Genomic DNA, 24,057 nt, shown 5'->3' with positions numbered 1-24,057 from the left:
TTAAATTTTGGGTTTTGAAAACTTTAAAATTGAGACATGTTTTAATGGGGTCACATTTTGAAAAAGTGTTATATGTGGAATCTATAAAAGAAAGTTTGGTAAAGTTTTTATCAAAAAAATAATAATAATAAATAAATTGAGAAGTGTTTTTTTAAAAAAAAATTAAAAATTTTACTTTTTATTATTTAAATATTAGGTCTATTGGAACTAGACGGATTGTCAGACAAATTGACAGCCATGGTTTTGTTTAAAACTAATCTTTTAGTATCACGAAAATTTTCAACACAAGCAAGTACTTTCACTTCCCTTTGTTTTTTTTTTTACCAATACAAAAACTATCCCAACAGAAAATGAGTTGGAAAAAAAAAAAAAAAAAAAACTGTGGACAGGTTACTTCCAATCCAGAACGAGATTGTACCTGCACACAAACACACTCCTAGGGTTGGGTTAACGAAAAGTCGAAAACCCTAGCGCAGTGCAAAAAGAGAGATAAATAGCCCCATTTCGCCTCCTTTTGCCTCTCCACTCCACTCTCGCGCCCCAAAAACCCTTAGAGAGAAGAGAAGAAGAAGAAGAAGAGGCGCAACCATGGCATCTGAAGGACTGGTACCACGCGGCACCATGAGAGCCCACACCGACATGGTGACGGCCATCGCCACCCCCATCGACAACTCTGACATGATTGTCACCGCGTCCCGTGACAAGTCCATCATTCTCTGGCATCTTACCAAGGAGGAGAAGGCCTACGGTGTGCCGCGCCGTAGGCTAACAGGTCACTCTCACTTCGTCCAGGACGTCGTCCTATCATCCGACGGCCAGTTCGCTCTCTCCGGCTCCTGGGACGGTGAGCTCCGCCTCTGGGATCTCCAGGCCGGTGTCTCCGCCCGCCGCTTTGTGGGTCACACCAAGGACGTGCTCTCCGTGGCCTTCTCCATCGACAACCGTCAGATCGTGTCCGCCTCCCGCGACCGCACGATTAAGCTTTGGAATACCCTTGGAGAGTGCAAGTACACCATCCAGGAGCAGGACGGGCACAACGACTGGGTCTCTTGCGTGCGCTTCAGCCCCAACACGCTCCAGCCCACCATCGTCTCCGCCTCCTGGGACCGGACCGTTAAGGTGTGGAACTTGACCAACTGCAAGATCAGAAACACACTGGCCGGGCACAATGGCTACGTTAGCACGGTGGCGGTCTCACCCGACGGTTCGCTGTGCGCGAGCGGAGGCAAGGATGGCGTGATTCTGCTCTGGGATTTGGCAGAGGGGAAGAAGCTCTACTCGCTCGACGCTGGGGCCATCATCCACGCGCTCTGCTTCAGTCCCAACAGGTACTGGCTGTGCGCTGCCACAGAGCAGAGCATCAAGATCTGGGATTTGGAGAGCAAGAGCATTGTGGAGGATCTCAAGGTGGATCTCAAGACTGAGGCTGAGAAGGCTGATGACACCACTACAAGTAGTACTAAGAAGAAGGTATATTCAATTCCTGATTTTTTATTTGATTTTATTTGGGTTTGTTTTGCTTATTGGGTTCAGTTTATATGTTGACCATGGTTTCTGATTGGGTGTGTTCTCATATGTATTTGTATAATTGTATCTCTTATTGATGTTCATGTGTTCTGATCATTGTTTCGTATAAATTTCATATGGGGTTAGATATGATATATATTTTATGCGGATTGGGTTTTGCTGTTAGCTGAGTGGTTTAATGGTAGGGTTGCTGTTTTAATTCAAATGGACACGATGGTTATCAAACATCCAATCCTGTTTAGTTAATAAATCATAATAGTTTGTATAATTCTGTACATGTATTTTCATTTTTTATTTTTGTAGTCCTTTGCTTAGACTTGTTATTTGAAGATATTTAAATCGATACGTGTTTTTGTTTATAGATGTACTTTAATATAATCTTTAGAGCTTTGTATATAGCATGTTAGTTTAATTTATCGTGTAAACATTCACTAGGAAAACGTTGTCTCAATACTGATACTGCTGGTGTAGAATAATTTGATGTAGTTATTGTTTGTGTTACTATGTTATCCCAAAATGTAATTTTTTGAGCTTCTATATCTATTACTTCTGTTCTAAAGATGTCTTGATTCTGTTTTGCATTTACCTGTGATTTTGGTATCTTAGAAGTAATATGATAGGTGATAACTTGATTTTTGTATATTGGTCTTTCAGCCACATGTTACTTTTTCTTTACTTGCATAAGATTTAGGTCTTTTAGTGGCACATTATTTTCTTACATGTCTGTTTATCGTTCTGTTTTTGGAATTAAATAATGGAAGTTGCTTTGTGTTATTCGATTTAGGAGAGTTAATGTTTTAATTTTTTTACTATTGAATTTATATTATTTTCTACAATTATTTGCAGGTTATCTACTGCACTAGCTTGAACTGGAGTGCTGATGGAAGCACATTGTTCAGTGGTTATACCGACGGTGTCGTCAGAGTGTGGGGGATTGGGCGTTACTAGTAGAGTTTGAGGAATTTCACATGCTTTTCTGTTTTGAGAACAAACCAGTTACTCTTCTTAATTGTAGCTGTTCTAAAATTTTAGGAATTTCTTGCAAATGTCGAGCTACTGGTTATATTTATGTTGAACATGGCTTTGAGGCCAACGATGTTTTGGTTTTGTTTTTATAACTAGATATTACATTGTTTCTTTTTCCAAGCATGGATATGAAGTTGGTTTGCCCTCTTGCCTTGGTTTGTTTTTGTTGCTAGACTGGTATCTATGATCAAGACCCTTTTGATGCTTGAATTCATTTGTTGGGCCACTCTTGAATTCATTAGTACTATTAATAAGAGGGATAACGTGTGTATTTTTTTGATGAATTTGTCAGACCTACCCTTTTTTAGGGTGCACCAAGTAATATTGGGCCACTCTTGTTATAGCTGATTTTGTCAGGTGGAAAGTTTTGTGATGGTTTTGGACCTTTTGGTGATGAGTAATATTGCTAGGCAATAAGTGATTGTTTCTAGCAGTCCAAATTAGCTTCTTAGATTAGAAGCTGCAGCCTGTTTTCAGCCTTGCGGATTACGGGATTTGTATTTGTTCAATGAGCTGTACAGTTACTGCTGATTGTGTTTCAAATTTGAGTAATCGTTTCATGCGAAGTTTGAAGATAAATGAACAGATGTTTCAGCTTTTTGTGTAAATTTTACGTGAGCAATGAATTTTTGGTGGATATTAAAGGAGAATTAGGGGAAGATGGATGCTTAAGATGCTGAAAATGGCTTTGTTGGAGCACTTTATTCATTCCGTAATAGTCCTTGCGAGCACACAATCACCTAAAAAAGCCTGAATTTTGAGTGCTACAAATGTTAGATTTCCTACCTTTTGTTTTTTGTTTTTTTTTTTTAAATGATTGATTGGGTTTACTTAAAAGCATTACTGTTTTTTCCTCTAGTTCATCTTTCCCAGGAAGACAGAGTCCCTTCTCGCTCTATTTTTTTGGGAATGTGAATTTCCTCCTAGAGGTGAGAAAATCTACGTGCCCTTATCTTTAAGAAACCAGTCTAGGGGGATTGCCCATAATGCAGAAGGTGAAAATATAAGATCTGAGATTTCTAAAACCACATGGTACACAAGTATTATCAATCATATGCATGGAGCTTCTAACAAAAAAATTATTATAGTCAAGACTTGGTACTAAGAAATATTTGCCTGGCACCTTCGCCTTGGCCTCATAGTTGAGTATGAAATGAGCTTATCTATATTAGAGTACAAATGTGAGTTTTTGCTAATATAGTGGGTGTTACCTTTGCTATTATACCTCAAAAATGCAATTTTGGTTTTGAAATGGTATGGCATAATTTCAGTGACAATCACCAATCTTTTTCATACTGCAAGATAATGTGTTATTCACATTATAGCTATCTTGTATAGTCTACTCGAGTTGAGATATTACATCTTCTTAGCAGAATTGACGATGTCTTGAGTGACCTATAATACAATACTGGTGCCTCTGATATTGCATGATACTGTCTATAACATTAGCAACCCGACTGATTCCAATCTTAGGTGACCTACACTACTAATAATGTACGTTATGTAGTGACTACCAATTAAACATAGTTGCACCGGTCACGGACAACCATTACATCCAAAACCCATATAAACACACATATTGGAATATAAAGTTTAGCTCATATAGTAAGACCATTGCCATTATACCTGTACTGATGTACCATGTCATACAATGTATCTCCTTAATCAATTATTTAAGCATTTACCAAATTTCATGAAAATTAAACAGGCACGTAACATATGTGTGCTAAGTCAGCTGACATATAGCGCTTACTTTTATAAAAAGCAGTCGTACCTCGTATGCTCGCTCAAATCCTTAGACATCTCGAGTTCTTGCTATATGAAACACAGTCTAGCGTTACACGCAGTACTAAAGAACCTATTGCAAAAACTGTCCTAATTGAGAGGCAAATAGATAAAAGGTCACAAAACCCTAATTTATTCGTTATGGACACTATTCGAACATTCACGCTCACGGTCTAACGTTCAAACTCGAGGTCAAACACTTAATTAGAGTGTAGAGAACGTTCGGTCAAAAGACTAGAATTCATGCAAGGCTCCTATGTCCAAACCATCAAGTAACAATTCTCACCTTTGGCATATGCTCATAAAGACATAATAAACCACAACAACATGAAAACTTAGGAAAACAAGAGGAATTTTAAAACACTTAAAAACCTTTTTTGCTTTTCAAGGAGAATATTAGCACAAAGTTATGGCACTCTAAAACACTGTTAGAAGTGTGAAAAAAAAAAAAAAAAAACAAACAAACTTAGTACAGAAGGGTTTACCTTGAAGATGACAATGCAACCTCAAAATCTCCTTATAGTATTAGGGTTTCATCTCTTTTCTTCCCTCCTCCCCCCACTAAACCTTTTCCTTTTCCTTCTTCTCTTATGGCTCTACCTTCGGGTTCCTACCAGCTAGATTTTCTTCTAGCTCCTTTTGCCTCATTTGAGGCCTTATCCATTGCCTTGTGCGAATTATTCTTTCTCCCCAATAAATTGCCACCTAAGCCTCCCCTCGGCCTCCTCGCCGCTTCTTCTATGTCGCCGCGCTGTCTTCTTCGGTTGGATCTGCTTTGGGCCTTAGATTTGGCTCCTTTGAAGCAAAATCTGTCTTACCTTAGCAGATCCACCCTCCATGGTGCTGCTCAACCGTATTCTCTGGCCTCCCCTCACCCCTTTGCCGCCTCATGTTCCCCCACTCCCGCAACTGCTGATTTATGGGCTTGGAGAACTTTTCCTACTTATCTATTGTTTTTCTGTTGTGTGCCTTTGTCGCGCCTCGCCATGATCTCCATTAGCTATTCTGCTCCTCGCCTCCAGGCTCCACGTCTTCATCGGCCCCCGGGTTGCACGCCCATGCCTTGTCACCCCATTTGCTGGTTTAGTTGTTGTAGAGGTGTTTATCTGTTTTTTCCTTTCTTGTTGTATTTGTGTTTGCTGTTTTATTTTTTGGTTGTACTTCTGCCTTTCGGTGTTTGTTCACCAATTTTGTTTGTTGGGGTTTGAGTGCTTATCAGCGCTGTTGACCTAACCTTTCTTCGTGCCAATTCTATGGTGGTTCTCTTTGCAAGAATACCAGAAGGTTTTCTTTTGGTGATTCTTCTATTGCCTTTGTTAGTAGCCCTTAATTTGTGGCCGCCCTTGTTCTCTTCATGGGTAGGATCATTCATTTGATCCATTCCCAACGGTTTTCTAGTTCTCTTATAGTGGCGCTGTTTTCTGGTTGGCTCGGGGTTGTTGTTTGGGTTGCACACCCATTTTCATTTTCATAGGATCTCCCGCTCTCTCTTTCTTTTGGATTAAGAGTGAGGAGAATCTTCCCCATAATCCTTTTCCCTTATTTGATTAAAAAAAAAAAAAAAAACCTCAAAATCTCCTCTGTAGAATCTCTCTTTATAGGTTTAGGGTTGATGGGGGTGTGGGAGAGAGGAATGAAGGCTGAAGGGCTGAGGAATGGGTCGTATTTATAGGGGGAGGGGCGTGTAGCATGCTGGAAAAAGGAGATAATACGTTAAAATTACTTTCCAGACTTCATCGAACGTTCGATATTATGCTTAAATGTTCGGTGTACTATTACCCAACTGTTCTAGGGTTACAAGTTGAACGTTCAGTGTTGTTCAACATTGAACGCTTGTGCTAGGGTTTAAGGTCGAACGTTCAGTGGTCCCCCATCAAACGTTCGGCCAGAAGCTAAAAGTTGGATTTTTGGTTGCTTTTCAAATAAAAATGTTTTAAAACCATTGCAATTAACAGTTGCATTATGAAAATGATTAATGCAAACATTTTTTTTTTATCAAATGGTTGTATTTCTTTTCGAGTTTTGAAATCTTGGGCATCACATAAGGTGTGAAGAGCCAAAATTGTTCAAGATGAACCATTGGACTCAATTTCTTCCTAGGAAACGTTCACCTGGTTGCTCAGGTTAAAATAATATAGGACTAATCATGGAGATATGCAACAAGTTCAAGAAATTTGACACGCGATGATAGTATGCGAGTCCTTGATGTTGCTTTTTAAGGTTTTGAAGGATAATTGCAAAATAAGTGATAATTTAGGGGGCCAAAGTTTTTTTTTCCCACAAATTAATCAGAGTAGTCCATTCAACTTGATGCATAAAATGACATTCGGAAGCATAAGCCGTTTCTCATGGTTTTGGGTGTGTTTTATATCTGACCATGTAAATAGTTTCTGCTAACTATTATTTTTAGATGCACGAAGTATCACAAAATGTTATTGTCCACAGAGTGTCATGAAGTTTCTATCTGCGTATGCTTCTCCATAGTCCAAACAATTATTAATCCTCCTAGGGTTTTGTTTCTGAATAAACTTGAACAAAGACAAAACAATTTTACTTTGATAATGTTGGTTAAGGTAAAGCATAGAAGATAGATGCTGGGTTGGGAATAAATACAAGGAAATTAATCTCATATTCCTAATAATCCTATCAGATTCTAACGTGCGTTAGTTACATTCTTGGAATCTAGATTCCAACACATCACATTCCTAGGAATGTGGATATCGAGGGTTCCCCTCTCGGTAACTCGACTACAAAGTCACAGCCCCCATGTGATCACATACTTGACTGTTGGTTATTTTTATAGCAAATATAACAAACCTTAGATAGAACTCGTTCTTAAAGACCGACTTGCAAGAAAAATGTGTCCAACAACTTATATACACATAATTAAGATTGTATTTAACTAATATAGGACACTTAAAAGATCGTAACAGCCAGGCTTCATATGAATAAGGTTATGCATGGCCAGTCTCCCTTAACTACATTCAAATGGTTGTTCATGCTAATAAGATTCATAGAGAGCACAAAAACACTTGGAACTCAAAAATCAACATGCCTGCTAAAATAGAGACGTGGAAGAAGATAGATTTTGATGTGTTGTGGAGACACTTTTAATGATCATTGCCATTTGTGGAGACACTGATGGAAAGGTCTTTCATACTTGGACAACCAGAACCAATACAAGGCGTTATTCTTCTTATTCAATGAAATATTCTCTCTTTGATTATGTGCAAGATTCACCATATATGTCAACATGTTTATGCACAATTTAGTCAGATGAGTCGTCTCCAATCTCGGAAGTATTCCCATTAATTTCCGTTTCTCCTTCTCCCTGGAAGCTTGTTTGGGAAACATATTTTTCCCAACTCAACTCAATTCTTTTCTAAATTCATGTTTGGCAACTTTTTAAACTCAATTCAACTCAACTGAAAAATTTTCAACTTAACTAATAAAAATTATAAATAAACATTTTAAAAATATTAAAAAAAATATATAAATATTTAGGGAGTGGCCAGACTACCCCTAAGAGTCTGGGGGTGGCCGAGCAAAGCAACCTCCGACCGGTTTTCGGGGCTGACTTAGCCACCCCTGTCGAATTTGGGGATGGCCGAGCCTCCCCCATTAGCTTCAGGGGTGGCTTAGCTTCTAGAGTGACCGATCCACTCACTGGGGGTGGATCGGCCACCCCCATCAGTTTCGGGGGTAGCCAATCCACCCCCAAGTGGTGGCTCGGCCAGCCCTAGACACCTGGGGGTGAATGATCCATCCCTTAGTGGTTGTCTGGCCACCACTAGGGGTGATTCAAAACTACCCCTAATTTTTTTATTCTTAAATTTTAAAATTTGTTTTTTAATTATATTTTTTTATAATCTATCTTTAATTTTTTTTAATCATCATCCAAACATAATCTCATCACTTTTTTCTCCTCGGTATTCACAATAAAAAAAGAAAAAAGAAAAAAGAGTTGAGTTCAATAGAAAATAATCGCAATCCCAAACGAGATTAGTCAAAACGCATGGCCCCTCCTCTCGCCTCTATTTCTATATTAATTAATAATAGAAAACGCTTTGCATTTCAAAACTTCTTTGTGGAAACACGATGTCCATTCATAATTTCTAAATGTCAATTTTATGTGCAAATTTGATGATGCTGTCTTTTACAAATCTCTATGTTGTAATTTGTTATTCAAATAATCTTATACCCCTTTTTTATTTCCATCTTTTGAAGCCAACCTTAAGAAAGGCATATGAAATTAAAACAAACTAACACTTATACCTTTTCACCAAAAGTCACATCCCCACCCACAAAATCAAATACATGACTTTTGCCAAAAGCAAAAACGCTTAGAAATTACCCGATGAGTAGAATAAAACCTCAAGGGTCACGAGATATGGCCTTGACCATAATTCATGTCAGTGAAAGGTATCAAACCTTTCGAATGCCACCATGCCTAAACAACTCTTGGCTTGGCTTAACTTCTAAAAAAAAACATGACATTTTTCTAAAACTAACTAAATTTCAAACTATGATATCTATAAATTCAAAATGTTTTTGTACATTATGGATTCATTCTGTAGTTCCCAAGAATGGGAGAGAAACTATGGATGGAAATGGTATGAAAGGACTTATAGTTATGATAATGCTTTCATTGACCCTTTTTCTAGTTCTAGTGCACGTAGAGGATCGTCCCTTTCCCTTTTTCTCTCGCCCTCTACAACCCTTTTTGCATCCCTTTCCACTTACTACTCGACTTCTCTCTTTTTCTCCACATGATGATGCTAAATCACGAAAGAAGAAAACTCCACAAAGAAGTAGTGGTTCCAAATCACAAAAGAACACAACTCTTGAAGAAAGAAGTGGTTCAGGAGCTCTTACTAAGGAATCAAGAAAAGAAGAATTTAGAAAGTGTCGCAGAAGATGCCGTGACAAAGTCTTGAAATTGAAAAGTTCAGCTAATTATGCCGTGACTCTTCTTCAAAAATGCTTTCAAGATTGCCGAGACTCATGGGGCTTATGATAATGTACTATTAGTTGCACAAAGTTCATGTGAACACTCATCTTCTCTCTCTCTCTCTCTCCACATGTCGTTTCTAAATAAATCTCCAAGTTGAAAAACAGTCTTAAGAACTAGTATATATTTCCTATTTACATCTTGACTTTATTCTTGTATTATTAAGATATTGTGATGTTATTCTCTTTCGAAGCATAATTATGCTTAATTTGACATAGATTAATATGCAAATATGATTTGAAGGTTCCATGATTTCCATCACCAAGTAAATAATGACCAGTTACTAAACAATCACAAAGAAAAAGGAGTTATAAAGCCGATATAGAAGTGTACTCATTTCAACTTCACCTATCTCATTTTTACTGCCTAAATTTCTTTATTAAAATATCATTAAAAGCGTAAGACACTTTCAGGTACACATGAAGCATATAAGAGAAGTCACCTAGTTAGAAGTGACAAAAAGAACTAAAAAATCATGATAACTAATCTCCAACGGAGAAACAAAAGTATTTATCCAAAAATACAAAGTGTTAAAAAAATAAAGGCTTTTAATCAAATCCAAAGTCATCTCATATTTTTCAAAATTTCTATCATTCCTTTCTTTCTAAAGACACCACAAAAGGCATGAATACAACATCTTCCGCACACAAGCACTCGAGCGCCTGCCAGCAATCCTCCAACAAGCAAGTTCAAGAAATTAATCACAGCAGTCCATTCAACTTGCATTCTACTTAGGAAGTCCAGAAGCACAAGCAATTTCTCATTGTTTTGGGTGTTTTAAAGCTGACCATGTTAATAGTTTCTGCTAACTACTATTTTCCGCAGAGAGGGTCTAGAAGTTCCCATCTGCATATGCTTCTCCACAGTCCAAACAATTATTAATCCGAGGGTTTTGTTTTTGAATCAACTTTATCAGAGACAACAATTTTGCTATGATTAATGCTGGTTAGGGTTAAGAATAGAAGAGAACATGTGATAGATTAGATGCTGGGTTGGGAACAAACAAGCATCTAATTATTCAAAATAGATTTGAGATACTCTTAATCGCTATTTCAAGGTCACTGAATTATCCCGGTAACCTTTTCCCGTATTTGATTAGGAAAAAAAATATATATATATATATATTATTCACGACAGTCGAAAAGTATTTTAAACAGTATAATTATATCAAATAAATGATTTACTTGGTGTCGAGTAATTTATATGTTTAAATTTTATATTCAGAGTCAAAAATACAAAATTTATGTAGCATCCAGGGGAATAACATAGGAAATGTGTATTTTATATTGTAAATAAATCAAAGGTTTGGGCAAACAAACCGAGACCAATAAAAAGCAGATTCGATGAATACACTATATGATGCTCATTCAGGAAAAGAATATCAGAGTATATAATGTTGCTATACGGATGTAACTCGGCAAAATTGCTCATTTCAGGTAACAAAGACGTGCGCTAATGTTTAGCTGCATATTGCAAGATGACAAATGGAATTCTGGGCAATATAATCTTGTAGAGTTGATCAATCGTTTCGAATGGCTACTCACATGTTTGCTCCGTGAGAGCACATCTGAATACCCACTTCTGCAGGCTTGAAGCCACCTCTTCTTCAATTTGTTTCAACAAAAGCCAAACAAGACTAGCATCACCCTCCTGGTTCGCAGATTCTCTAACTGGTTCATGTCATTGAGCATCGATTCACCCTTGGACCAGATCTAGCCTAGTTAGCCATGATGGTCAGCATATACTCATAATGCTACAGCATGTCTGAGATTCCAGTAAGTGATTTGGATCTTTTAAAACCGAAAGGAAGAACGAGCTTGATTAGCCATTTTGGCAACTTGATATCACCTCTTTTTCAATTTCTTTCGCAGAAAGCAAGCAAGTGTAATATCATAACTCTCTTCAGGATCACCATCTAGATTGATGCTCACTGGTTCTTGGAGACCAGCATTCTTCTGCCCTTGGACAAGATCTTGTATACCAGGCAACAATTTATCAGGATTTTCAACATGACAGTGTGTACGAGGTTCCCCACCTTGTGTGGATAGGATTTGGTTTCCATCACCAAGTTTATCTACTTCATTGGGAACTGAATCAGCACCCATTTTCAGAGTAGATGGAGAGCTAGCCTGATTTGCATTTTTGGCAACTTCAAGCCTTCTCTTCTTTGATTTGTTGCGAAGAAAGCAAGCGAGCGTAATGTCATTTTGATCTCCTGTCCCTAAAATCTGCTTAGAAGAAATGTTATCACATGTTGAGATTTCGAGGCCATCTTGTTGACAAGGAACAGTTACAATGGGGCCTTCCACTAATGGCTTATTACTTCTTTTCCTTCTTTTTTGCCTCTTTAAAACTCTAGTTTCCTTATCCACAAAGCTGCTTCCAACATCTTCGCCTTTAGTTCTCCTGTACTCCAAACTTTCAGGATGTGACGAGAAACTGTGACTATCTTCCGCCAACTCCATACATTTTTTCCGTTTTGACTGTAGTTTAGCTCTCCTCTTCCCTGTACAAAAATGTCCATTCGATGAATCAACCACTTCACCATTGGTTATGCTTAACAATGTCGAATCCAGACATGACATGTGATCAAGAGGATGTTCAGCATCATTAGTGATTCCTGACAACATCAACTTCCCAGAAGACCATGTTGAATTCTGGTTTCTCCCCATATATGAAGTATTATCAATAGCAGCCTCTATACAATCGCCATTAGTTGTCCCTGATTCAAAACTTTCTGGGTGCAACGGAAGACTCAGTTTGTCTGCAACTGGTTCGGTACATTTCTTTCTCCTTGAATGTGGTTTAGAATACTTTTTCTTCTTTATAGTACCAGAAGAAGCTTGAGATTGTTGTTCACATTCCTTGGCTCTGATCTTCCTAGGAACATTGTTGCATACAATAAGAAAAAAAAATGTCAAGAATGAGCAAAGCAAAGTCAAAGTTATAGATAGAAAAAAGAACACTAAAATAAAAAGGTTAGAAATCCACCAACAAAATACAAAGAAAAAAAAAAAAACTCTTAAAAAGCTTACAACGATTGTAAATGAAGGAACAGGAAAAATAATGTGTGAACAATATACCTTAATCCTCCCTTCCTTTTACTGCAAGGATTTACATTTTCTGGTTCTGATACTGAACAAATAAGTGGCAATGGAAGAAAGTCACTCTGGCAAAGGGCAGGACGTTCTGACTCCCGATCTACAAAGTTGGATATAAGAGCAGCTTTCTGTATTCTTCTGGCCTCTTGAAGCAAGGGCACTTCATGTGGAAGCAGCTTCTTCCATCTCCTGGTTATAATATAGAGAGAATATGTGATGGAAGAAGGTTCAAACTATGTAGGCAATAAAAGTAGTTGAAAAACATTTCACATAATGAGACTGGTTTGACCATACATAAAAAGTCAAAAACTTCATACCTTCGGCACTGATTATCTGTACGTGGAGGCACACATGCAGCAACTTTAGTCCAGCAATGTCCATGTTCTGCTATAGCTGCTTTCAACCTGGAATCCTCTTCTTCAGTCCACTCATCCCAATTCAATGAAGGATCTAAACTATTGACCCACCTGTTATCAGAATCAGAAAGAATTAAAAAATTTATCAAATCGATAGCATCTAGGTCGAATTAACACTATTACACAGTACCTTTCTCTACATTGCGCTTGAGTTCGACCAGGCACAAATTGAGCAATCTTATTCCAATTTTTCGGCCCAAAAAGCATCGCAGCTACTTTGAGGCGTTTGTCTTCATCTGCAACCCACTTCCCCACTCTTCCCCTGGTTGGGTGAAGTGATTTTTTCCACCTGCAAATCACAAAAGGTCAGGATGGAATAAATTCATTCACACTGAGCAGCCTATAACCAAGAACTAAGTGGTTACTAGAAAGAAACCAGATAAATGTGTCACAAGGCAAATTTGGTAATAAAAGAATTGGTTGATTCAACTCAGGGAGGCAGTTGAGGGGCTTCAAAGGCCACATAGGGAAATATCATAAAAGGTTAACAAAGACACAAGTTTTGAGGAGTTTAAGCAAGGAATGAAAGACGTACATGTTTTTAGAACTTTCAATGGCATATGACAGCAAACTGTTTTTATTACAATAAGACATTGTAATTTAAAGAAAAAAAACAAAACAAAAAAAATGATTGATTCAAATCAAGGAAGACAGTTTTGAGGAGGCCCTTGAAAGGGCACATAGGGAACAATCGTAAAGCTTAACAAAGGCAGAAGTTATGAGGAGTTAAACAAGGAAAGAAAGAGGTATATGTTTTTGGAACTTGCAATGGCATATGAAATTGTAACAGCGCAAACTGCTTTACGAAAAGGAACCAGAGTGGAAGAGAGAGCCATAAGTTTACTTTTCCCAATCAACTAAAATAGACTGCACTATTACATTTGCGTAATACATATGTGAGACGAGGGAAAAGAAAATATATTTCCCACAATCAGGTTACTAACCTTGAATGGGAAGTAGTAAGCACCATTTTAGTAACTCCAGATAAAGAAATAAACTACAAAAGATGAAGTGACTTATTGTATTACACAAGTTGAAAAGAGGATTTACAGGAAATGAACTACTGCAAAAATTTGGGGGAATAATAAGGCTCAAATAACAAGGCAGTGTCGTCGTTCAGTGCCCCACCCAGCTCTTCTAGTGCGGTGACAAATTTGGTCAGTCCTTCGAAGTTGATGGCTAGCAAAGAGGAGGATGGAGACTTCTTGGGTGGGGAAGACGGAGATTGATGGGGTGGCGAGGATGGAGACTTCTTGGGTGGGGAAGACGGAGATTTTCCTTACGCTTTAGGTGATTTTTCCCCTGCCACCCGTTTGGATTGGGCCTTGATTAGGGATCCGTGTGCAATGCCACCTTAGAGATTACCCCTCATAAGGTAAAAGATAAAAAGGAGCTTCTAAATTTAGAATGCTCCATCAACTATGATGCTAAGGGAGCATCCTCTATGCAGGAAAAAGGCAAGACTCACGCCTTCTAGAGTTGAGTGCCTCAAGGGGTTTAGGGCTTTATTGTTATGTGGGTTTCGGGTTTGGGTTTGAGGGCTTGGGTTTCTTGCTCGTTTGGAGCCTCTTGTGTATACTATATGTGTACTTAGGAGCGCCTCACGCTTTTTAATTAAATACATTACTTATAAAAAAAAAAATCGATTTCAAGATGATCAACGCACAATTCAATAGTAACCAGCAGTTCTCCTCAAACAGATGTTATCACCAACTATGATGGTAGTATTCTAATTCCTTATTATGCCTAGTAGCCTAGGGCTAGGGCTGGGGTGTTTGGGGTTTTGGTATTGTTGGGTTTTCGCTGGTGCTTTCTCTTGTTTTATTATTATTATTATTATTATTTTATGCTTTTGTGTCATTTTTGTATACTTCCTGTATGCTTAGAGGCGCCTACGCTTTTTATAAAACTTCTTTGAATACCTATCAAAAAAATAAATAAAGTATTCGTATTCACATTCCTTGAGTCCCTGATTGTGAAATATCGATTGCATGTTGAACTCCGTGAATTGAGGCCCTTCACCTTTTGGCTGGTTGTGGGCAAGGAGGGATCTAAAGGTGTATTTGCTATTGTTTCCTTGATAACAATCAAGTATATGAAGACAATGAAATAAACATGCCCCTTTCCTTGTTCCTAACAGGAAATAATTGTGAGCAGGATCTCATAGATACATTGGCTCTGGTTTGTTTAGAAAATATGATCACAGGGTATTGATTCTGTTAAGGATGAGATCAGTAAATGGGAATGGATTACAAAAACAATTATTATTTTTTTAATTAAATGGGGATAGAATCCCACTCCTATTTTCTCCAATAGGAGAAGTAAAGCATAAAAAGTACTTTTTCAAGACAGCTGACTAACCTGTTAGAGCACTGGTTACCGGTCCGTCTTTCCAAAGCAGAAGCCACAGACTGCCAATCGTTCTCACCAAAAACCTCTACAGCCGCACGAAGTTGAGCATCCTCATCCTTAGTCCACTCGCTTTTTAGCATAGAAGCATTTAAACTCCTTTGATAACGTGCCAAGCACTGAAATGAGGTCCTGTTTGTCCCCAGTGATGCAGCAATATCAAACCAGTTATTGATCCCTTTTTCTTGGACAAGTAACAAAAGATTCTTGTCCTCTTTAGCTGTCCAAGGATTGTGGTTGATTAAGGGATCTTCACAGTTCAACCACCTGCAGAGATTAACCAAATATGTTCAGCTAAAAGAAAATAAAAAAAGCAATCCATGTCTACATGGTGGTTGTCGTTCCAAGGGCATAAGAAATGAGCGGCACAGACGTCTGTGATGACAATCATCACAGACGCATTTAGCACCACTGTATTTGAGTAAAGCACACATCATGTATGGATCCCACCTATATGACCTACGACGACCCCGCACTTGTTTTCAAATCCAACAATGCTATATGCGTCTGTGATGATGATTGTCATATTGTCATAGATGTCTGCAAAGCTTGCCTCATTGGATACATATTCTTCACAGAAAATCAATAAACATGAAAACAATAGTCAAGAACTGGTTGATACCAGAAAATCTAACTGTTAAGAGCACAACATAGACACTTCAAATATAATATAATCTTCCTGTTATGAAAGTACATACCTTCCTTGACATTCAGCACCGGAGCGACCAACAAAATACATGGAAGCCAATTGCTCCCAATTAACCTTGGGCAGAAACTCCCCAATCATTTCTGGGTGAACTTCAAGATCTTTAGTTGATGCGAGGATCATATCCAAATCATTTGAATCTTCCGAAGAATTCTCTGAACCACTGTCAAAAAGACATTTGTCAGGGAAAGTATGCCTAACAAACAATGTTATCCAATGAAGAAAGACAAATACTGAGGTTATCCATAGCAATGTCTTGAAAAATGAGTGAGAAAGGAGGTCCAATAACAGTCTTTGTGGCCTCATACTATTATTATTACATCTTTCATTCCTTCTTTATGAGCACCTTATATAAGTGTACAGAATCTGTGTATGGCATCATTTTGTAGTGATGTAACTTATTCAATTCTTTATTCACTCAACTATACATGGCTAATAATTTAGCAAGTAAGGAGGACTTTATTTGTATACATCCTGTGTACTAAAGTTGCACCCATCTGCGCTCATCAATAAAATGAATTATTTATCAAAAAAAAAAAAAAAAAGTAATTTAGTAAAGTGTGAGGCCTGACAAACACAGGTTTTACAGTCTCATTCCGTTCTAAAGCCATAATGATAGATTGCTTTTTTCTCAAACTTATGCTTCTGGCAACACCTAGTAAAAGATTAGATAATCTTTTTTTTTTTAACTTGAAGGGGCCATTCTGAATCTTTCTCTATTCCTCGTTAATTTCATACATTTTATAAAGCAACTTAAGCATAAATTACCTTCCAATTATAATTCAAGATTAGAAACTAACCTTTAAAATATCATAAAAAGGACATTGAACATGTTCTGCTAGTGAGATACTCTTTATCAAATATCCAATACCACATATTTTGGGGAAAAAAAATGGAGTTTCACATGGTAAAGTTCGAAATCTGCAGCAAGTGGCTAAAACTGGAATGATCAAACCAAAGTATTCCAAAGATCTCTTGGGATATGCTGTCTTAAACGCTAGTTGCTAATTCAGAAAACTAAAATGCATGTCACAGAGTCATAAACACACAATGCTTACAAGTTCATATTAAAGGGGCCAACTCCTACCATGAGACATAAACAAAAAGATAAGCACAATTAAAATATCGGGAAGAAAAATATGTGGAGCTTTGGCTGTAAATGTTGAAAGTACTTTTTATCCTTTAAAAGTGAGAATAAAAAAACTATGAGTATTATGATGATAACCCCCAACAAACTAAAGTACAAAGTGCATATATAAGTAGTAAGAATGAGACCCAAGGCCTGGTGAGTGCACCTTGCGATTGCTGTGCATTCCAAGGTATGATCTCTTGAAATTTGAAGCACCATTGCTTGAAATTGTTGCCTTATTCCCTTTACAAGATTTTCCGTTTCTACCTTTGACCATTTCTTCCTTTCTAAGGAAAGTGGAAAGTTAGTAATCGCCATTCTATAATTAGCAACATGAGAGTTCTCTGCTGGACCATAACACATGGGAGAAAGCCGTTTATCATTAGCCTGTAGAAAAAAGAAAGAGGCAGCAACATTAGCATAATGAAGGCACTGAATATCATAGATAAAAAGAATAATTAAATTATAAAAACCAAGCTGAAATCTTATGGAATTCTCTCCAAAACCTTGTAAATACTTGATCATAACCATACCAACTGGTTTGTGCTAGGCCTTTGAACCTCACTGACACCACCAACGGTAGTCAATTACCGGGAGGCTGGTTAGTTCAAGAAGATAATGAAAATAATGTGTTGTTTTTGTATTTGTTTTAACCAATCTGTTCATTGAAGGCATGAGGGATGTCGCTATGAATGTTGGGGGGCATGAGGGATGCCGATATGGTCATTGAGTGCCGTGTGAGGTAAGGCTGACAATTTAACCCATGACATGCAAACCCGACACGAACACGACACGTAAAATTCGGATTAGGGTTTGGCTTAAACGGGTTCGGGTCGTAAACGGGTTTATGACACGTTTAGTAAACGTGTTGTGTCGTGTCTACCCGCCAGGTTCACAGGTTGACACGTTTGACCCCATATGTAATTTTTTTTTTTTTTTTTTCATTAAACGTCTAAACCTAAAAACTCAACCCTAAAAAAAAAACTCCAATTCTGCCTCCCTTGCGCCGCTCAGGACCCCTCCAAGCTCTCAAACCCCTCTCTCACCAAAAGCCTCAAACTCACTGCCTCATCTCACGGCTCACAACCTCATGGCCACACTGCTCCGATCACTCTCTCTCAGTCTCTCTCTCTCCCTCGATCTCTCGACTCTCTCCCTCTCTCTCTCTCACGCCCTCAGCACTCAGCCCTCACCAGGTTGGTGAAGGCTTCGTTCAGGTCTACCACAGTTCGCACAGATGTTTTCCTTGGGAATACAGGTACTTGAGGGGCTTATTGTCTAGTTCTCTTTCAACTTTTGAGGGGCTTATTGTCTAGTTCTCTTTCAACTTTCAAAGCCAATCCGAGTAGCTTTGGTGTGGAATTATATGTAATTATTTAGGGTTTATATCATTTTGGAAAAATAAAAAAGGAAGAATTGCTAGGCTATGTGTAATTATGGGTTTTAGTAAAGAGTTATATATATTTCACTTGATGAGTGGATTTGCCTCGTTTCCCTTCTGCAAGGCTGTAGTCTTCTTTCTTTTCTTTTTTTTCTTCATCTTTTGAAATGATTAAGGTTTCATCTGTTTCGAACTAAAATATTTTCAACTAAAAAGATGTTCTAGAACAATTAATGATTTTTTTGGTGCTTGACTAATATTATTAAAATACTTTCTTTGAAAATTTATTTTGTTGTTTGGTTCACATTGAAAATGTGAAATTATTATTACTTAAACTTTTAGTAGGGTGGCTCCAATCGGGGTTAGTTTCCACCGGAGAAGAAATGGTGTCACAGATGTATCCTAATGGTATTCACCGGTGGGGAGGATTTGATGAGAGAAGTTGTGAAAGAAAAATCATTTAATACAAAACAACGAGGTGTTTTACCATTTTCACACAGCTATAAAAGGTTAAAATCTATAATAAGTTTACATTCGTGTCGGATCGGGTTATAAAAAGGTAACACGACCTGTTCATATAAACGAGTTCGTGTCGTGTTACCCGTTTATAGACCGTGTCGTGTTCGGGTTGGGGGTTCGACACCTTTAGTTAAATGTGTCATGTTTGGGTTGGGCTTAAACGTGTTGGGTCGTAATCGGGTCGGACACGAACCCAACACTCGAACACATTTTGCCAGCCCTAGACTGTGAGGTGTTGGTTAGGCGTGTGAGCAGCACCAATCCAGATGTTAGGAGCTTGAGGCTGGGAAGGAAGAGTGATGAGAGGCCAAGATGCAAGACAGGCATGAATACAGACCAGAGGAATGAGGGGAGGACTGAGGAGACCCTAAAAAAATGGGTGCAGACTAGTTACCCCCCAACAAAAGCTCTATTTCCAATTTTCTGAGCATTAAGAACTATTTCTACAATTTTCCAAGCATTAAGAACTATTTCTAAATGATATATATTCCCAGTTGAATAAATTGCCGAAAAATAGTGCCACAGCTAGTAAATTCCTGTTTCTTTCCATGAATTTCTTCTTTATTTTTTGTTTTCCTTCTCTTGTCATATATTTTCTTCTTACTCTCATAATGCTCTTGAAGGGCACCCGGCCCTTCCTTGTGTCTAGCTCCTTAAAAGTTTCGCTTTCTATTTTCATTCCTCAATCAATAGCAGATGACAATATGGACCTCCTGAAACCATAAAGTTCGAAGTTATTCTTGGAAGACTGCAACAAGTTTCTAGTCTATCTATTTTAGTGTTCAGACCTAAAAGCACATATACACATGGAGAGGGGGCCCGGGGGGGAGAGAGAGGATTGGATGTTTTCTATTCATAGATTATGCCTTTGTAGCATCACATGTACATGTGGACAATTTTTTTTTTTTTTTTTGGGTTAACAAAATAAGAATAGACTTGGGGGCTATGAAGAGACACTGAAGTGCTTGAAGGAGAAACGGAGAAAAGCTTTATCTTTGGATCATATGGATTTTCCAAAACACCAAAGACAAGTAGAAGATTGCAGCACCTGGACCAAGAACAGGTTGAGTTGTTGAGTTGTTGAGTTTCCTTCTTTGTTTTTAGGTGTCTGCTTAAGAAGTGTAATCTAGCTACATATCACCAGGTACTAACTCTTTACGATACACATAGATCAGATGCTCAAATGATTGATGTCTTAGCATGCTGTTTGGGGGGGGGGGGGGGGGGTGGGGGTGTTGTGGTGTGGTGTATTACAAAAGAAAATTACAAGCTAATACAGATACTTAAGCTGCAACTACCAAAAATCATTTAGAAGTGGTCTCAGGAAAAGGAAATGAATAAAACATTTTAAAAGCTAAAGGGAATGATATTTATCAACTAACCTTTGAATCCTTCGAAGCCCACGTTTCTTTTGCTGAAATTAACTGGACACGTGGATCCTTTTTCTGGGATAATGCTCGCCCAGTTATTTTTCTGCAAGAAGCCTGGAAGTCTTTAAGGATTTTAACATGCTCCTTCAGCTTTTTGTTTTCCTCAATTCTCGCTTCTAACTGGATCAACTTACTTCGGAAGAACTTCTGACTGGATCTATTCTTCTTAATGGCATCAAGTAGCAAAATTGCAGACTTTGGGAAGCAAGACTTTTTAAGTGGCAAGATAGATGACTTACAAGAATCTGATTGATGGCTCTCAACGAAACCAGAAGGCTTAATCCCACCATCATTGTCATCCAATGGACGGGTGTTACAAAAATCTTCAGCATCTGTAAACCCTTCACAAGAATTAGCTCTATTTACAAACAAAGTACTAGTAGTTTCCTTCTCCAAGGATAGACTAGAGGCATGAACCTGCTCAGGTTTCTTTAACGAACCCCCAATTCCACGTTTCAACATATCTGCAAATGTAACCGTACACCAGTTCAATGAGGGTGCTCAAAAAGACATAAAGCAAGACTCAAAGATTCAGAAAGAAAATACTGTAATAAATTTCAATCAGTGCAGAACAAGCCACACAACAATAAAAAAAATGGGTATGCATAAAATAAAAAACATGTCATGTTTGCACGTAAATGGTTCAGGAAAAAAGAATGATACTGCTAAACCATTCCTACAAATTAACAAGAAAAAAGAGCTTATTCTTAGCCAACTCTCAAAAAGGGCAGGCTAAGTTTTCACCTCTATATAATTATGCATTCCACAACTACAAAATAAGGAATTATCACTTCTATAACAAAAGTTTGCATAAATTCTGCACAAATTATCAAAGTAAACGCGACCAACAAGGTGTATTGATTACATCAACAATGTTATTGTTTACACAACTCCAAGTTGCGAAAACAATAGCACTGTCACATATGGCATTGGCATGCTCGAGGCATTTTTCATGCAGAAAACAACTGAATATGTAAATACGAAAGCAGCAATGAGAAATGGACAATGGTAGATTCTCCATCCCATCTCCCATCCATCCTTTTTGCAAATCCACCAAATCTACTGGTAGATTCACTCATCCACTGTACGGAGATGGGTGAAAGCAGGGATGGAGAATGATTTTTTATCATTTCTAGTAAAAAAAAGGCTAAGAGCATGCCAGCTTGTGATAGTTGTGTAAACTTCAGAAGCCCAAAACCACAATCCAACATCAACTACGCAAGGCAATTCTTATTCAAAATTCTCCACCACAAAATGCACACACAAACATATAGGTATAGCGCTTTTACCGGTAGCGTGGGACGAAAACCGTCGCTGAATTGCGAGGAGCGTTTCGAAATCGTCGTCCTCGTCCGAGGTGGCGGGCGGGAGAGAAGACAGAGGCTCCAAGGACAGGGTCTCGCAAAGAGCGGACGAGATCGAGAACCGGTTCTGAATATTTCGGGCCAATTCGAGGTCGTCATCGGAGTCGGAATCGGCGGGGCCGGCGGAGTAGTCTCCGTTGGCGGCGGACGTGGAGGGATTGTTGAGGTCGTTAGGGTTTCTTCCCGTGAGCATGCAGGCTCGCCTCAGGGCTTCCATGTCCTCGTCCAAAGCATCGTCGTCTTCGCTCCCGGAGAGATCAACTTTTTCTTCTTCTTCCTCTTCTTCTTCTTCTTCTTCGTGTTCTGTGGGAGGAGACATTGCGTGAGTTCTCTGAGGAGAGGGCCGTTAGGGTTTAGCGGGAGGTTCTCGGCGGTGGATTGATGAGAACAGAGGGTTTTAGAAGAGAGGCTTCTTCAATCTTCGATTACTTTTTCAAGGGGCAAGACATTTTCCAGAATTTAAACACTGAATTTTTAGCACACGACGTCGTCCTTTTATGTTTGACGTTAACAGACGTTTGAAACGGCGTTTGCTTGAGTGGCATTTCGTAAATTAATAGTGAGATTTAATAAATCGTATAAAAATTTATGTTTGAGACTTAAGAGTGAAATCTTTTTTTTGGAAAAAAATACACTTTACTCACGCAAGTGACTTGATTTTCGTCCAAATAAACGGATTTAATTGACGATGGTGTTTTTTTGCCAACGTCAGATACATTACGGGGGTCTTTTGTTACTTTTAAAATATTGGGCGCCAAAACGCAAATACGTAGATATTTTAGGAGTAAAGTATATTTTTCTCAAATTTTCTAGAATTGTGATTCAAAAACCTACAAAATTTGTATTTTTAAATTGCAGTAACTAAGAGTTGTGTTATTTAAAATGCATGATTTTCAAAAGGCTAAATTACGATTTATCAAATTTTTTTATGTCAATTAGTTTAAAATCTCACTTTTTTTTTACAAAATCGCAATGTTAAACATTATTCTCTTGATTATTTTTTAAAAATTACATTTTCAAATCACATATTTTAAAAATTGCAAACCCAAATAGACGAATTTGAAAACTCGGTGTGCTCAAAAACTTCATTATCTCTAGTCAAATTTGCCTCAACCCAAAATGATAAATGTTAAAGCATCTATTTCAGTCATTCTCTCATCCTTCTCCATATCTTTTAAAAAAAAAATTAACCAGTAGATTTATAGGATCTATATATGTGAAGGCAGATCCAATGATTGATTTTTAAAATGAAAAGATGAGGAAAAAAAAAAAAACCAAATAGATACTCTAGCTTTTCTCACCCAAGAACTAATCTGCTTCTCAAAACGCCCCATGATCTGAGAAGATGGAATTGGAGGAATTGAGAGAGACAATAGGGTGTGGGTTGGAAATTATGGGCTTCCAAATAGTGGGCTTGTATGTTTTTAGAAAGGAGGAGTAACTTGGAGGGGGCAACATTAGCAGTTAGCCCCCTCCTTTTGGGCCGGGCCCAAGTACTTGTTACCTTTTAAAAAAAAGTGTTGTATGTAAGGTTAAAACAAAAAGAAACAAAAGAATAAATAAATAATCGTTTGATAAAGTTTGGAGAGTGTTTCTATAAAACAAATAATTAATAAGTTTTCAACCGATAACTCAATCGGCTGAAAACCATGTCTCATAAAGTGGAAGTCACTAATTCAAATTTCTCCCCTCCTCCTTGTCTGATGGTGATCTGGCAGCCATTCGCCACTTCTTTTAAAAAAAATAATTAATTATTTTTACGTAAAGTGGAAGATCCATACTTGAAAAAAAAAAAATAGCATGTGTTTAGTTATTTTTTTAAAAGTATTTTGTGTTCCACTTTTTTGAGCAGCATTTTGTAAAAAGTGTTTTCTTTTTTCAAAGAATGTTGTAGTTTATTTTGAAATGTGTGTTAGTAGTGAAGACTACGTCTATTTGAGAACAATTTTCAAACAGTTATGAAAATTGTTTGCAAACAGGCCAATACGGTGAACAAAATACTATACATAGTGTTAATCTTTTAAATTTGATTAGATTTTGTATAAAGAATATAAATTTTATACAAGTTGGGTTGTAGGAGTTTATAGAGAGCATACGAGAAAAAACATACTATTTAAAAAAATTATATATTTCTTAGTTCTTACATATTAAAAGACACGTGTCAATTTTTTAGAGGCTGGTTTATAAAACTTTTATAATTCAATTTATTATTAGAAAAATAAAAATAACTACCATATTTATTGCATATTAAAA

The 24,057-nt window shown here is 37.7% G+C and overlaps 2 protein-coding genes across 2 annotated transcripts; one reads left to right on the top strand and one right to left on the bottom strand.

Moving 5' to 3' along the window:
* The first annotated feature begins 504 nt into the window (after window positions 1-504).
* LOC132184724 (small ribosomal subunit protein RACK1) lies at window positions 505-2,701 on the top strand. Its single transcript, XM_059598456.2, has 2 exons — window positions 505-1,470; window positions 2,374-2,701. The coding sequence occupies exons 1-2, from the start codon at window positions 589-591 to the stop codon at window positions 2,473-2,475; spliced, it is 984 nt and encodes a 327-aa protein (XP_059454439.1). The 5' UTR covers window positions 505-588; the 3' UTR covers window positions 2,476-2,701.
* A 7,909-nt stretch (window positions 2,702-10,610) lies between these two features.
* Window positions 10,611-22,230, bottom strand: MYB4R1 (myb domain protein 4r1). The gene is made up of 9 exons (XM_059597924.2): window positions 21,730-22,230; window positions 20,393-20,904; window positions 17,277-17,497; window positions 15,974-16,144; window positions 15,228-15,542; window positions 12,997-13,155; window positions 12,768-12,917; window positions 12,433-12,639; window positions 10,611-12,229 (listed from the first exon to the last, which is right to left on the bottom strand). Exons 1-9 carry the CDS (start codon window positions 22,121-22,123, stop codon window positions 11,194-11,196), a joined length of 3,165 nt encoding a protein of 1,054 aa, XP_059453907.1. The 5' UTR covers window positions 22,124-22,230; the 3' UTR covers window positions 10,611-11,193.
* Window positions 22,231-24,057: the final 1,827 nt, after the last annotated feature.

The sequence above is a fragment of the Corylus avellana genome, chromosome 7 (assembly GCF_965113065.1).
Source record: "Corylus avellana chromosome 7, dhCorAvel1.hap1.2, whole genome shotgun sequence".
Classification (NCBI taxonomy): domain Eukaryota; kingdom Viridiplantae; phylum Streptophyta; class Magnoliopsida; order Fagales; family Betulaceae; genus Corylus; species Corylus avellana.
This window is presented reverse-complemented; position numbering and strand designations above follow the sequence as displayed.

Excerpts from the sequence above, each read along its gene's own strand:
- LOC132184724 (XM_059598456.2), top strand. The coding sequence starts at position 589 with ATGGCATCTGAAGGACTGGTACCACGCGGCACCATGAGAGCCCACACC. Across the intron at positions 1,471-2,373 it reads CAAGTAGTACTAAGAAGAAG|GTTATCTACTGCACTAGCTT; the intron begins GTATATTCAATT and ends AATTATTTGCAG.
- MYB4R1 (XM_059597924.2), bottom strand. The coding sequence starts at position 22,123 with ATGTCTCCTCCCACAGAACACGAAGAAGAAGAAGAAGAAGAGGAAGAA. Across the intron at positions 20,905-21,729 it reads GTTTTCGTCCCACGCTACCG|ATATGTTGAAACGTGGAATT; the intron begins GTAAAAGCGCTA and ends TTACATTTGCAG. Across the intron at positions 16,145-17,276 it reads GAATGCACAGCAATCGCAAG|TGGTTCAGAGAATTCTTCGG; the intron begins GTGCACTCACCA and ends TCTTTTTGACAG.